Genomic DNA, 13,345 nt, shown 5'->3' on the forward strand with positions numbered 1-13,345 from the left:
ATTGTTCATGTTGATTTTCAGAGGTGGAACCCTGAGGAATATCTATAGGAACCAGGGCTTTACTTGGGAAAAAGAATATCTTTATTAAAGTCCATTTAGTTATTAAGTATGTATGCATCATATGGAACCCTGAGGAATATCTATAGGAACCAGGGCTTTACTTGGGAAAAAGAATATCTTTATTAAAGTCCATTAGTTATTAAGTATGTATGCATCATATGGTCCAACCTTTTGACCCACCATCTCTTTTTTTCTCCCCAGCACTGGCTTGAACCTAACAAGTCCATCTCCAAGCAAATGAAATGTAAGTGTCAATCTGTGGGTTCACTTTTGCTATGAAATATCTAAAGATAGACCCTGTCTCTTGACAGAGTTTTTCCTGCCAGGGGAGAATTGGCTTTAGCTGTAGATCTCTGGGTGGGTGGGGCTTCTCTCTCCCAGTAAGAGCAGTGTGACCTTTTATTTACTGGCTGTGTGGCTCCTTGCATCACTGTTCCTACGGCTTCCTGGGTCTCTCCCTCTCCACCATCTTATCCTCCTGTTCTGTATTCGAATGGGGGAACTGGATTAGATGGTTAGATATGTTCAACGTAATTACCAGTTGCCTGGTTCCTTCTGATTGTGGGGGTTGCCAGGTTGTCAGGGTGGGAGGTGCGGTCTTAGGATGGTGTATTTTGAAACTAAAATATTGCTGGTATGTTTACTGAAGAGTGTATTATTCATTTCCACTCCTCAACCTCCCTAAATTAAAAAAAAATTTTCTGAGTAATTGTTTTCAAACTCTAGTGTTCTGACTTGCCCTTTTAAAATAATAAAAAAAATTTTTTTCTCTTGATGAGCTCTTGGAGAAGTCAGATAGACTATCTGGTCATCCACTTGAGGTGATAAGGGTAGTGACTGGTGGTCCTGGGTGAGCATGATGCTTTGTCTTGGTCACCTGTGCCAGGCTGCAGTCAACCTGATTTTATTTATGGTTTGGGCAAGAGCTTTAGGTATGCATGTCAGCAATTCATACCCTGCCCTGAAATCCATTTACCCCTCCCTGCCGACTTGCTCAGGGCTCTGAAATGTAGGTGATAAATCAGCTTCTCATTGGAGGTCAGGTTAGTGTGAATTATGTCACTTGTCATCGTTCAGGGGGTTCTTTTCTTTTTCAAAATATGAAGAAATTATTCTGGGCAGGGTTTTAGGTGGGAAAAGGAACACACTGAACATGAATGTCACACTAGCAACTAACATATATATTTACTCCTACTTTTCTTCTTTTTTCCTCCTCGCTCTCTTCCCATTTCTCCCTTTCCCCTCTCCTCTCTCTCAAGAGCAAACTGTCTGGTCAGTGCAGGAAAGACAGGCAGACAGCTAATGCCCATGGTTGTTGTGAGTGATGGGTGCTATAGGGAGATGGCAGTCAAGATGTGTGCGACAAAAACAGGGACAGCAGTAAGCATGGGAGGCCCAGTGCGGTTCAGCTACAGGGCTGAGGCGGCAACAGAGTTGGGACAAGTATCTTACAATAAATAGCAGGACAGAGCAGAGGGACCAGGAAGCTCTGTATAGAATGACTTGCAGGATAAGAAGAATAAACTAATATGAGAAAAAATAGCTGATGTCTACCTTTTATCTCTGAACTACTAAATTTTGTTATTTTTGTTTACATAGTTTCAAATGTTTAGACAATTTTCCAGGAAACATATTTTTAGTAAATGGTTCTTTGAGATTAGTTCTTAAAGGTCATGAAATATTTTCCTTAGGCTGCACACAATTTTGAAATGTAAATCTGTCTCTAAAGTAAGATGTATTTCAACTCTTACTAGAAGAAAACATTTAAAACTTGTGAAGAATTTGCCATTTAAGAGCTTTGTCTCTTGCTATGTGAAAAAGCTCTGGTTGTGTGCTTATACACATGGGGAGCTGAGGTAGCAAAAGAAAAAAAAAGCAAGCAAGCCTCAGACAAGTTCTGAGACAGACTTTTCCACCACTAGCCTGTCGTCCTGTTGGCCAGATCACTCTACCTCCCCGGGTTTCATCTGTATTTACCACACCTCTCTCATTCCTGCAACTCCGGACTTCTGGTATTCAGAATGTGAGAGAATAAAGTTTTATTCTCTTTTATTTATTTATTTTTTTAAAGAGCTTTGTCTGTACCATTGGTAAATCTGAACAATCAACTGAAAATTTACGGTGTTTTATAAAAGCAGTATAAAGATTGACATATGACTACTGGCTAGTTTCAATCTAACAATGAATGGGATTTGGATCTGGAAAAAGAATTGTGTAAGAGTCACTGTCTAAACCAGACATGGTAACTCGTGGATTCTAGGAACTGGCAAGGCTCTTCTCACCCATCACCCTGTCCCCTGTTATATTAAGGATACCAGTGAAGAAAATTTATGTCATTTTCTCAAGAACACAAACCTAATTTTTTTTTAATTTTTATTAATTTTAATGGGGTGACATCAATAAATCAGGGTACATATGTTAAAAGAAAACATCTCCAGGTTATCTTGTCATTCACTTATGTTGCATACCCGTCACCCAAAGTCAGATTGTCCTCTGTCACCTTCTATCTGGTTTTCTTTGTGCCCCTCTCCCTCCTCCTTCCCCTCTCCCTCCCCCCCCACCACACTCTTGTCCATGTCTCTTAGTCTCGTTTTTATGTCCCACCTATGTATGGAATAATGCAGTTCTTAGTTTTTTCTGATTTACTTATTTCATTTTGTATAATGTTATCAAGATCCATCCATTTTGTTGTAAATGATCTGATGTCATCATTTCTTATGGCTGAGTAGTATTTCATAGTATATATGTACCACATCTTCTTTATCCAGTCATCTATTGAAGGGCTTTTGGTTGTTTCCATGTCTTGGCCACTGTGAACAATGCTGCAATGAATATGGGGCTACATGTGTCTTTATGTATCAATGTCTCCAGTTTGAGGAACAACCATACTTTCTTCCATAATGGTTGTATTACTTGACATTCCCACGAACAGTGGATTAGGGTTCCTTTTTCTCCACAGCCTCTCCAACACTTGAGATTACTGTCTTGTTGATAATAGCTAATCTAACAGGTGTGAGGTGGTATCTCATTGTAGTTTTGATTTACATTTCTCTAATAACTAATAAAGATGAGCATCTTTTCATATATCTGTTGGCCATTTGTATTTCTTCCTGGGAGAAGTGTCTGTTCAGGTCCTCTCCCCATTTTTTTATTGGATTGTTTGTTTGTTTGTTGATGAGTTTTATGAGTTCTTTGTACAATATATTTTGGATATTAGGCCCTTATCTGAGCTGTTGTTTGAAAATATCATTTCTCATTTAGTTGGCTGTCAGTTTATTTTGTTGTCAGTTTCTGTTGCTGAGCAAAAACTTCTTAGTCTGATGTAGTCCCATTCATTTATCTTTGCCTTCATTTCTCTTGCCTTTGGAGTCAAATTTATAAAATGCTCTTTAAAACCCAGGTCCATGAGTTTAGTACCTATGTTTTCTTCTATGTACTTTATTGTTTCAGGTCTTATATTTAGGTCTTTGATCCATTCTGAATTAATTTTTGTACAAGGGGACAAACTGTGGTCGAGTTTCATTGTTTTGCATGTGGCTTTCTAGTTTTCCCAGCACCATTTGTTGAAGAGACTTTCTTTTCTCCATTGTGTGTTGTTGGCCCCTTTATCAAAAATTATTTGACCATATATATGTAGTTTTATTTCTGGACTTTCTATTTGGTTCCATTGGTCTGAGTGGCTATTTTTCTGCCAATACCATGCTGTTTTGATTGTCATGGCTCTGTAATATAATTTGAAGTCAGGTATTGTAATGCCCCCAGCTTCATTCTTTTTCCTTAGGATTGCTTTGGCTATTTGGGTTTTTTTTATAGTTCCATATAAATCTGATGATTTTTTATTCCATTTCTTTAAAAAATGTAATGGGAATTTTGATGGGAATTGCATTAAATTTGTATATTGCTTTGGGTAATATGGTCATTTTGATTATATTTACTCTTCCTATCCAAGAACAAGGAATATTTTTCCATCTCATTGTATCTTTTTCGATTTCCCTTAACAATGCTTTGTAGTTTTCATTATATAGGTCCTTTACATTCTTTGTTATGTTTATTCCTAGGCATTTTATTTTTTTTGTTGCAATTGTGAAGGGGATTATTTTTTTGAGTTCGTTTTCTAATGTTTTGTTGTTGGCATATAGAAAGGTTATGCTTTTGTATATTAATTAATTTTGTATCCTGCGACCTTACTGTATTGGTTTATTGTTTCTAGTAATCTTTTTGTGGAGTCTTTGGGGTTTTCAATGTATAGGATCATATCATCTGCAAAAAGTGATACCTTTACTTTTTCTTTTCTGATATGATGCCTTTTATTTCTTTATCTTGTTTGATTGCTTGGGTTAGAACTTCTAGCACTACATTAAATAAGAGTGGAGAGAGTGGACAACTTTGTCTTGTTCCTGATTTAAGGGGGAAAGTCCTCAGTTTTATGCCATTTAATATGATGTTGGCTGATTGTTTATCATTTATGTCCTTTATCATGTTGAGATATTTTCCTTCCATACCCATTGTGTTGAGTGTCTTAAACATAAAGTTGTGTTGTATTTTATTGAATGCCTTTTCTGCATCTATTGATAAGATCATGTGGTTTTTGTTCTTTGTTTTGTTGATATGGTGTATTACATTAACTATTTTACGTATGTTGAACCATCCTTGAGATTCTGGGATGAATCCCACTTGATCATGATGTATTATTTTTTTAATATGTTGTTGTATTCGATTTGCTAGTATTTTGTTTAGTATTTTAGCATCTGTATTCATTAGAGATATTGATCTGTAGTTTTCTTTTTTTGTGCTGTCCTTGCTAGGTTTTGGTATGAGGGTTATGTTGGCCTCATGAAATGTTTTTGGAAGTATTGCTTCTTCTTCAATTTTTTGAAGACTTTGAGTAGAATAGGAACCAAGTCTTCTTTGAATGTTTGATAGAATTCACTAGTATAACCGTCTGGGTCTAGACTTTTATTTTGGAGGAGGTTTTTAATAGTTTTTTCTATTTCCTCCCTGCTATTTGGTCTGTTTAGGCTTTCTGCTTCTTCATGACTCAGTCTAGGAAAGTCGTATTGTTCTAGGAATTTATCTATTTTTTCTAGATTGTTGAATTTGGTGGCATATAGTTTTTCATAGTATTCTACAATAATTCTTTGTATATCTATGATGTCTGTGGTGATTTCTCCTCTTTCATTTTAAATTCATATGATTCTTTTCTCTTTTTTCCTTGGTGAGTCTTGCCAAGGGTTTGTCAATTTTGTTGATCTTTTCAAAGAACCAGCTCCTTGTTTTATTGATTTTTTCTATAGTTTTTCTGTTCTTTATTTCATTTATTTCTGCTCTGATTTTTATTATTTCCTTTCTTCAGCTGGTTTTGGGTTGTCTTTGTTCTTCTTTTTCTAGTTCCTTAAGGTGTGAAGTTAAATGGTTTACTTGGGCTCTCTCTTGTTTGTTCATATAGGCCTGAAGTGATATGAACTTTCCTCTTATTACTGCTTTTGCTGCATCCCAGAGATTGTGATATGTCGTATTGTCATCTTCATTTGTCTATATATATCTTTTGATCTCTGAGCTTATTTCTTCTTTGACCCACTCATTTTTTAAAAGTATGTTGTTTAGTTTCCACATTTTGGTGGGGTTTTTTCCCTCTTTTTTGCAGTTGAATTCTAGTTTCAAGACTTTATGATCAGAAAATATGCTTGGTACAATTTCAGTTTTTCTGAATTTGCTGATGTTATTTTTGTGGCCCAGTGTGTGGTGAGTTCTTGAGAATGTTCCATGTACACTAGAGAAAAATGTATACTCTGTCGCTTTGGGATGAAGTGTCCTGTAGATGTCTATCATATCCAATTGCTCTCGTGTTTCGTTTAAGGCCAATATATTTTTATTGATTTTCTGTTTGGATGAATGATCTAGAATGGTCAGTGGTGTATTGAGGTCTCCAAGTATGATTGTATTTTTGTCAGTTTTTGTTTTTAGGTGAATAAGTAGCTGTCTTATATATTTTGGTGCTCCTTGGTTTGGTGCATTTATATTAAGAATTGTTATGTCTTCTTGATTCAGTGTCCCCTTAATCATTATGAAATGGCCATTTTTGTCTCTGATTACTTTTGGTGTCTTGTAGTCAGCATTATCAGATATGAGTATTGCTTTTTGGGGGGATGTTATTTGCTTGGAGTATTGTTTTCCAGCCTTTCACTTTGAATTTGTTTTTATCCTTGTTGCTTAGATGTGTTTCTTGTAGGCAGCATACAGTTGGATTTTCTTTTTTAATCCATTCTGCTACTCTGTGTCTTTTTATTGGTGAGTTTAATCCATTTACATTTAGTGTAATTATTGACACTAGTGGGTTCCCTATAGCCATTTTATAAATTTCTTTCTGTTAGTTTTGTATCGTGTTTGATTCTTCTCTTTTCTTTTTCTATCATTTGTTTTTGTTTGTTTGTGTTCCATACTTCTTTCCTCTGTTGCTACCTTTTTTAAGTCATGTGCTTCTGTGGTGGTTTTTTCAGGGGTGGTTACCAGCAAGTAATGAAAAGGATACCTACCATGTTCATTGTAGTACACTATCTTATGAGTGCTTCTGCACTCCATTGTCCTTTGCTACTGTTAATCTTCTCCTCCCCCCCCCCCTTTTTTTTTGTTTTTGTTGTCACAGTTTAAATTTGGTTTTATTGTGTTCTTGGTGGAGCTTTTACTTGTGGTTTTCTTTTGTTCTTTGTATCTGGTTGGAAAACCCCCTTTAGTTTTTTCTGGAGTGGGGGTTTTCTGATGATAAATTCCCTCATCTTTTCTGTATCTGTGAATGTTTTTATTTCTCCTTCGTATTTGAAGGATAGCTTTGATGGGTATAGTATTCTTGGCTGAAAGTTCTTCTTTCAGAACTTTAAATATTGGGGTCCACTCTCTTCTTGCTTGTAGAGTTTCTGCTGAGAAATCCAATGATAATCTAATAGGCCTTCCTTTATATGTTGTATTCTTCTTTTCCCTGGCTGCCTTGAGAATTTTTTCTTTGTCGTTGGTTTTTGCCAATTTCATTATGATGTACCTTGGAGTTAGGTTTGTTGTGGTTAACACAACTTGCTGTTCTGTTTGCTTCTTGAATTTGAGGCTTTAGTTCTTTCCACAGGCTTGGGAAGTTCTCGTCTATTATTTGTTTGAATATGTTTTCCATTCCATTTTCTCTCTCTTCTCCTTCTGATATACCTATTGCTCTTATGTTAGTCTTTTTGATGGAGTCAGACAATTCCTGTAGGTCTTTCTCATTTTTAAAATTTTTGAGTCTGTCTCTTCTTCGCTCTGTTGTGCCTCAAGTTGCTTGTCTTCTATATCACTAATCTTATCTTCTATCTGGCCTGTTCTATTAGCTAAGCTTGTTACCTCATTTTTCAATTCATGAATTGAGTTTTTCATCTCTGTTTGATTTGTTTTCATAGTTTCAATTTCCTTGGTAATATATTCTTTGTGTTCGTTGAGTTGTTTTTTGAGCTTCCTAAATTGCCTTTCTGTGTTTTCTTGTATATCTCTGAGTATTTTTAGGATTTCTATTTTAAATTCTCTGTCATTTAGCTCCAAGTTTTCCAATATATTAAATTTTTTCTCCATAGATTTTCCCTCATCTATCTGTGCTACATCTCTTTCTTTTGTATCCATGATATTCGATTTCCTTTTCTTTAATGGCATCTGAGGGTAGTTTTGTTAATAGCACTTTGTGTTCAGTGTATGGGACTTCCAGATACTCCAAGGATAGATTTTTCTGTCAGTGGTTGAAGAACTTGTTGAAATTTTGGGGAGAAGTATCAGGAACACTCCTCACAGTGCCATTTCTCTGATATCACTCCTTGTTGTTGTTGATGATGTTTGTTAGTATCAAGAATTTCTGAGCTCTTTAACACATATGTACTGGAAACATTACCCTTAATGTAAGTTAGAAAAAAAAATTAAACTAAGGCTTATAAAATGTTAACTCAGAGAAACTGTGTCCAACCCCTGAGACTCATTCATGAATTTTTCAAAAGAACTTTTTGTAGAGTGCAGACAGCTTCCAGCTTGGGCGTGGGCATGACTTTGATACTCTGACTCCTTTGACTAGGCAGTGAGGGCATAATTCACAGGAAGAACAGTTTCTCCCATTCCTGTTTCGCTTGCTAGGGTGACACTCGACTTTCAGATCATTTTCCCTGACCGTAGTGAGATTCCCTTGACCATGGGTGTGCCCAGGGATGGGGTTTCCCAGGGTTGGCTGGAGATCAACTCTCCTGATGAACAAACTTTTTACAAAGGCATTATTATTAAGTCTTACTAGTATTAAAAATTATTTATTTTTAATAATGTCATGTTTGTTTTTGTTTGTTTTTACAACAGTTCAGAAAAGTTTAAAATGAAAACCACATTTCCTTTCTTTTCCTCCTATCTCTAAACCCACCTCAAAGAAATAACTATGTTAACAGTGTTTTATTTATCTCTTGAGGAGTTTTTTTTTTATGTCATATAAGCTCCCCCAACATATGTAAGGTCTTTTATCAACCAAAATGAGATAAATCTTTATTTATTATTCTTCATCTTGTTTTCTTAATAGTTTTAGAGATTTTTCCATATCAGTGATAGCTGATTGGCTTCATTTAAAAGTGGTTTTCTGATAGTTAATTGGGTGCATGTATGTAATTTATTTATTAATAGATATCAAGGTTGTGTTCAGTATTTGCTGTTATAAAGTGTGCTATAGTAAGTATGTTTGAGTTGACATTCTTACATCTTGTACATCTGTGCTAGAAATTTCTAAAAGTGGAATTTTTGGAGTGGAAGGTATAGACAGTTTGTTTTTCCTCAGTGATAAATGTCCATCTGAAGAACTTATGATAATTTACTCCCATTAATGTTATATGAGAGTACTTGTTTCCCCAAAATAGTGTAGAAAAGAGATGTGATCAAACTTGTTTTTATAGTGAGCTTTCCCTCCTTATCCCTCCCCAGATGGCATCATGAGGCGGGCAGCTTGCATATCATCCTGGCAGCAAGGGTGACATTTCTCCTGTGTGCAGTCCTTTGTGTCCTCCCACTGCAGCTCATGTGGTTTGGCCTTTGGTGGCTGGCCTCTTTCTCCACTCATCTCTCCGGGTGAAAGTAGTGTCACCGGCCTTTGAGTGTGCACTGGCGTGTGCTGCTGGACCCAGGGGCTCCTGCCATGGTCTTGTCCTGCAAGTGTATAGGTCCTGCCTTCTGTAGTCCCCACTCCAGGCCTTTTCACTGGTGGACTTTTAATGCTTCTGTGTTCATCACTGGGACAGGCAGGAACTGGTCTCTTCCGTGCACTGTGGCAGCCTCAGGTAAGTCTGTGTGCACTAGTTAAGGTTCCTGGTCTGCTTTAACATACCCTGCTGCCTTTTCTTCCATATCCTCCGAAGTTCCAAACACAACACTTTCCCTAGATGACTCTGTGATGTCTTTGTCTTGCCCCTATGCCTGCTCCATTCAGCCAGGTCTAGAGTACTGGGGGAGGCTGGGTTCCCTCTTGGAGCCCCATGGAGCGTCCAACTTGGTGCTGTCCTCTCTGGGTCTCTTGAAGCTCTCCACCTGCTTTCCTTCCCCATCCCTGCCCACAACTAGTAATGGCATTTGTCCTTGGATACTAGGTTAATATCCTAAAATAGTAGCTTTTTTACACAGGCAGTAACTATTCATCAAATATAATGGAGAGAAAGTGTTATTTATAACAGCAGGATAAGTAAAAAAAATTCTTGTAAACAAATGTAACAAGAAATGGTCAAGATCTAGGTAAATAAAACTGCAATTTTACTATGGAATTACCATAGTGTAGTATGAGCTCAAGGAGTAGAGATTTCTCATGTTTATGGTTAATATTGTCTAAGTCAGTTATTCACAAATTAATTTATAGATAGATTCAGTAATTTTCAAAGCAAAAGTTCAATGAGATTCTTTATGGCATGTAACAAATTTATTTTATTTTTATTTTTTTGTATTTTTCTGAAGCTGGAAACGGGGAGAGACAGTCTGACAGACTCCCGCATGCGCCCAACCGGGATCCACCCAGCACGCCCACCAGGGGTGACGCTCTGCCCACCAGGGGGCGATGCTCTGCCGTGATCAGAGCCACTCTAGCGCCCTGGGCAGCGGCCAAGGAGCCATCCCCAGCGCCCGGGCCATCTTTGCTCCAATGGAGCCTTGGCTGCGGGAGGGGAAGAGAGAGACAGAGAGGAAGGAGGGGGGGGGTGGAGAAGCAAATGGGCGCTTCTCCTATGTGCCCTGGCCGGGAATCGAACCCGTGTCCCCTGCATGCCAGGCTGACGCTCTACCGCTGAGCCAACCGGCCAGGGCCAACAAATTGATTTTAAGGCTCGTTGGCAAAAGAAAATGCTCGGGACTAGTCAATAAATACAAGGTGGGTAAACATAGGTTCAGAGATGTGAGTACATAAAACACAGAGTTATTTATTAATTATTGTATTTTCCATATGAACAACTGTAATCCTATTTTTTGGCTCACCCTGTATGTAAAGAATGATAGGGTTCTTATTCTATTAGTAGCAAATCAAGGCCTATGAGTTACAGTAATTAAGAGGCCAAGCGATAGACACACATAGTAATTAAGATAGACCCAGAAATGGGAAAAGAATCAGTGGAACAAAGAAAATATCCCAAATTCACTCACTATTTATGAGATTGTGGGTTATGATAAAGATTGCATTTCATATCAGCGTCAGGAAGGTAGATTATTCAAGTCATGATTTTGGAAATCCTTTTCACTTGGAGGGGGGGGGAAGCTAAGGACAGACCACACACCATACATTGGATTAATTGAACTCAGAAGCCCAATATATTTAACAACTTGTACAAATTTTAGGTAAAAATTTAGGAGTATTTTTTTTATAATTGTGGAGTAGCACATGACTTCCTAAGTAAAACCTAGGATCCAGAAGCAACAAAGCAAAATGCTGACAAATTAGTGCAAAAATTAAACTTTTGTACCAGAATATTTGGTTTATTCACTGCACTCAGTAGATTTTTGCTGAATTAATGACTATAAAATGAATTACAGACAAGTTAAAATACAAGCACAATAATGGGAAGAGCATTTGCCAAATATATAACAGGTAGTAATATGCAGAATACATAAAGTGTGACCCTATGGTCCCAAAGATGAACAACGCAGAGAAATGTGAAAATACACGTAGAAGGAATAAAAATAAATGGTGAATAAACTCATAAACAGATGTTCAATATTATTAGTAACAAGTAAAGTACAAATTAAAACAAGGTATTTTTGTTTCTTATACTAAGAAAATTGTAAATGTTGATAATATCCAGCTGACGAGGATGAGCGTATCACTTCTAGTAGGAGTGTATAAATGGGTAGAGCCGTCTAAGTGGGAAATTTGGCTGTGTTTTTTAAGATTAAAAATGCCTTTATCTCTTGATCCAACAAGGTAATATCTATGAATTTGTCTAAAGCAGAATTGATTGCAGCACAGGTATTATTTTGCAAGGATATTCATTGCAACATTGCTTATAACATTGAGAGCTGGAAGCAGGAAAGAGCCCAGTAATTTTGGCAAGGCTAAATATGTGGTGTGTAATACATGCGGTCATCAAAAGGAACAAGGCAGACATATATTTCTGACACGGAAAGATTTATCAGCTATGTTGTAAAGCTAAAAAAAAAAGCTAGTAAAAATACCACATATAGAATGATCCATTTATATGAAAATAAAAGTGCCTAAAAGACAGGCTGCCAAGATGTGTAGTAACTGTGGTTGCCCTGGGGAAGAGAGAAGTTAGAATCTTATGTTTTATTATATATAGTTTTATTTTACTCAGATATCTTACAGTGGGAATATTTTCATATATCACTTGGTTATAAAAGGAGAGAAAGCTTTATGCAAAAAATAAGAAAAGAAAAGGAAAGAAAAAAAGGAAGGAAATAAGCCCAGTGCATTATGCATCAAGCATGTATTATAAAAATAGAGACCTAGATGAGAGAAAGCCTGTTCCTCTTCCAAAGGGTCTCTGCCTAATCCTGGCTGGTGGCTGACCAGCCCAACACGGTGGTTAAGATCTCCTGGCTCTATTTACCAAGCACCCTAAATGCACAGGGGTGCTTGGAAATGGCTTCTGCATACAAATTAGCGTGGCAAGGACCTCCAGTCTCTGCATAATACATGGTTTTACTCAGCCTTGAGAGCAACATCGAGTCAGGTTGCTGGCTGATGTCTGTAGTTCCCTCCCTGGAGTTATAATGGCTCTACCTGGAAGTGTGTCATTTCTGTCTCTGATGGTACTATTTGTGAAGCTTCAAGTTTATGTGGCACGCCTTAGCTTTTCCGCATCCCTCGGAGCTGATTTAATGAACAGTCCCCTTGCTGTTGAATGATTTCGTCAGTGGGGACATGTCTTCTGTAGCATGGAGAGTACCGGGGGTGGGGGGGGGTAGATACTGCTCTGACGTAAGGAACAGGAGAAAAGCCACAGGTCCCATATTCGTGAGGCCAGTTTGGATGACTGACTCCCGACACTGTTCTTCTGATTACTCCCCTTGCTGAGTGTATTAGTTTCTTCAGGTTGTCATAACAAAAGCTGGGGTGGGAGAGGTGCTTAAAATAACATATATTTATTCTCTCACAGTTCTGGAGGCTTGAAATTTAGAATCAAGGTGTCAGCAGAGCCATGCTCTCTTTGAAGGTGATCGGCGAGTATCCTTCCTTGTCTCTTCTAGCTGTTTTTTTTCTTGGTCAAATCATTCTGTTATGAATTATTTACGTATTTGTGGAGGGGAAATCCAATGGCATTAAATCACGTTCGCTAGCCCAATTTCTACCTCCACGTTTTAAAGTAAATATCTTAATCTAGCATCTTGCACCTGTTAATTTTCTTAAAAAGTTTTCTAATTGAGACATAATTCACACATTAGTTTTAGATGTACAACATGGTGAATTGCTATTTGTATATATTGGGAAATGGTCATTACAAGTCTAGTTAACATCTATCAGCATACATATATGCACAATTTTTTTCTTGTTATGAAAACTTTTAAGATCTATTCTCTTAGCAACTTTCTTTTTTTTATTAATTTTATTTTTTTAATGGGGTGACATCAATAAATCAGGATACATATATTCAAAGATAACAAGTCCAGGTTATCTTGTCGTTCAATTATGTTGCATACCCATCACCCAAAGTCAGATTGTCCTCCGTCACCTTCTATCTTGTTTTCTTTGTGCCCCTTCCCCTCCCCCTTTCCCTCTCCCATTCCCTCCTCCCCCCCGTAACCACCACACTCTTATTAA

The 13,345-nt window shown here is 37.3% G+C and overlaps 1 protein-coding gene across 5 annotated transcripts in view; it reads left to right on the forward strand.

The window, feature by feature from the left end:
- FRMD3 (FERM domain containing 3) overlaps window positions 1–13,345 on the forward strand; it is a 350,901-nt gene that overhangs the window by 193,137 nt on the left and 144,419 nt on the right. For all 5 annotated transcript variants that reach the window (XM_066257017.1, XM_066257016.1, XM_066257015.1 and 2 more), the window contains exon 3: window positions 262–304. In XM_066257017.1, coding sequence (XP_066113114.1) covers window positions 298–304 — 7 coding nt within the window. In that variant the 5' untranslated portion in view covers window positions 262–297. The remainder of the gene's footprint in view (window positions 1–261; window positions 305–13,345) is intronic.

This window comes from Saccopteryx bilineata, chromosome 2, assembly GCF_036850765.1.
Source record: "Saccopteryx bilineata isolate mSacBil1 chromosome 2, mSacBil1_pri_phased_curated, whole genome shotgun sequence".
Taxonomy (NCBI): Eukaryota; Metazoa; Chordata; class Mammalia; order Chiroptera; family Emballonuridae; genus Saccopteryx; species Saccopteryx bilineata.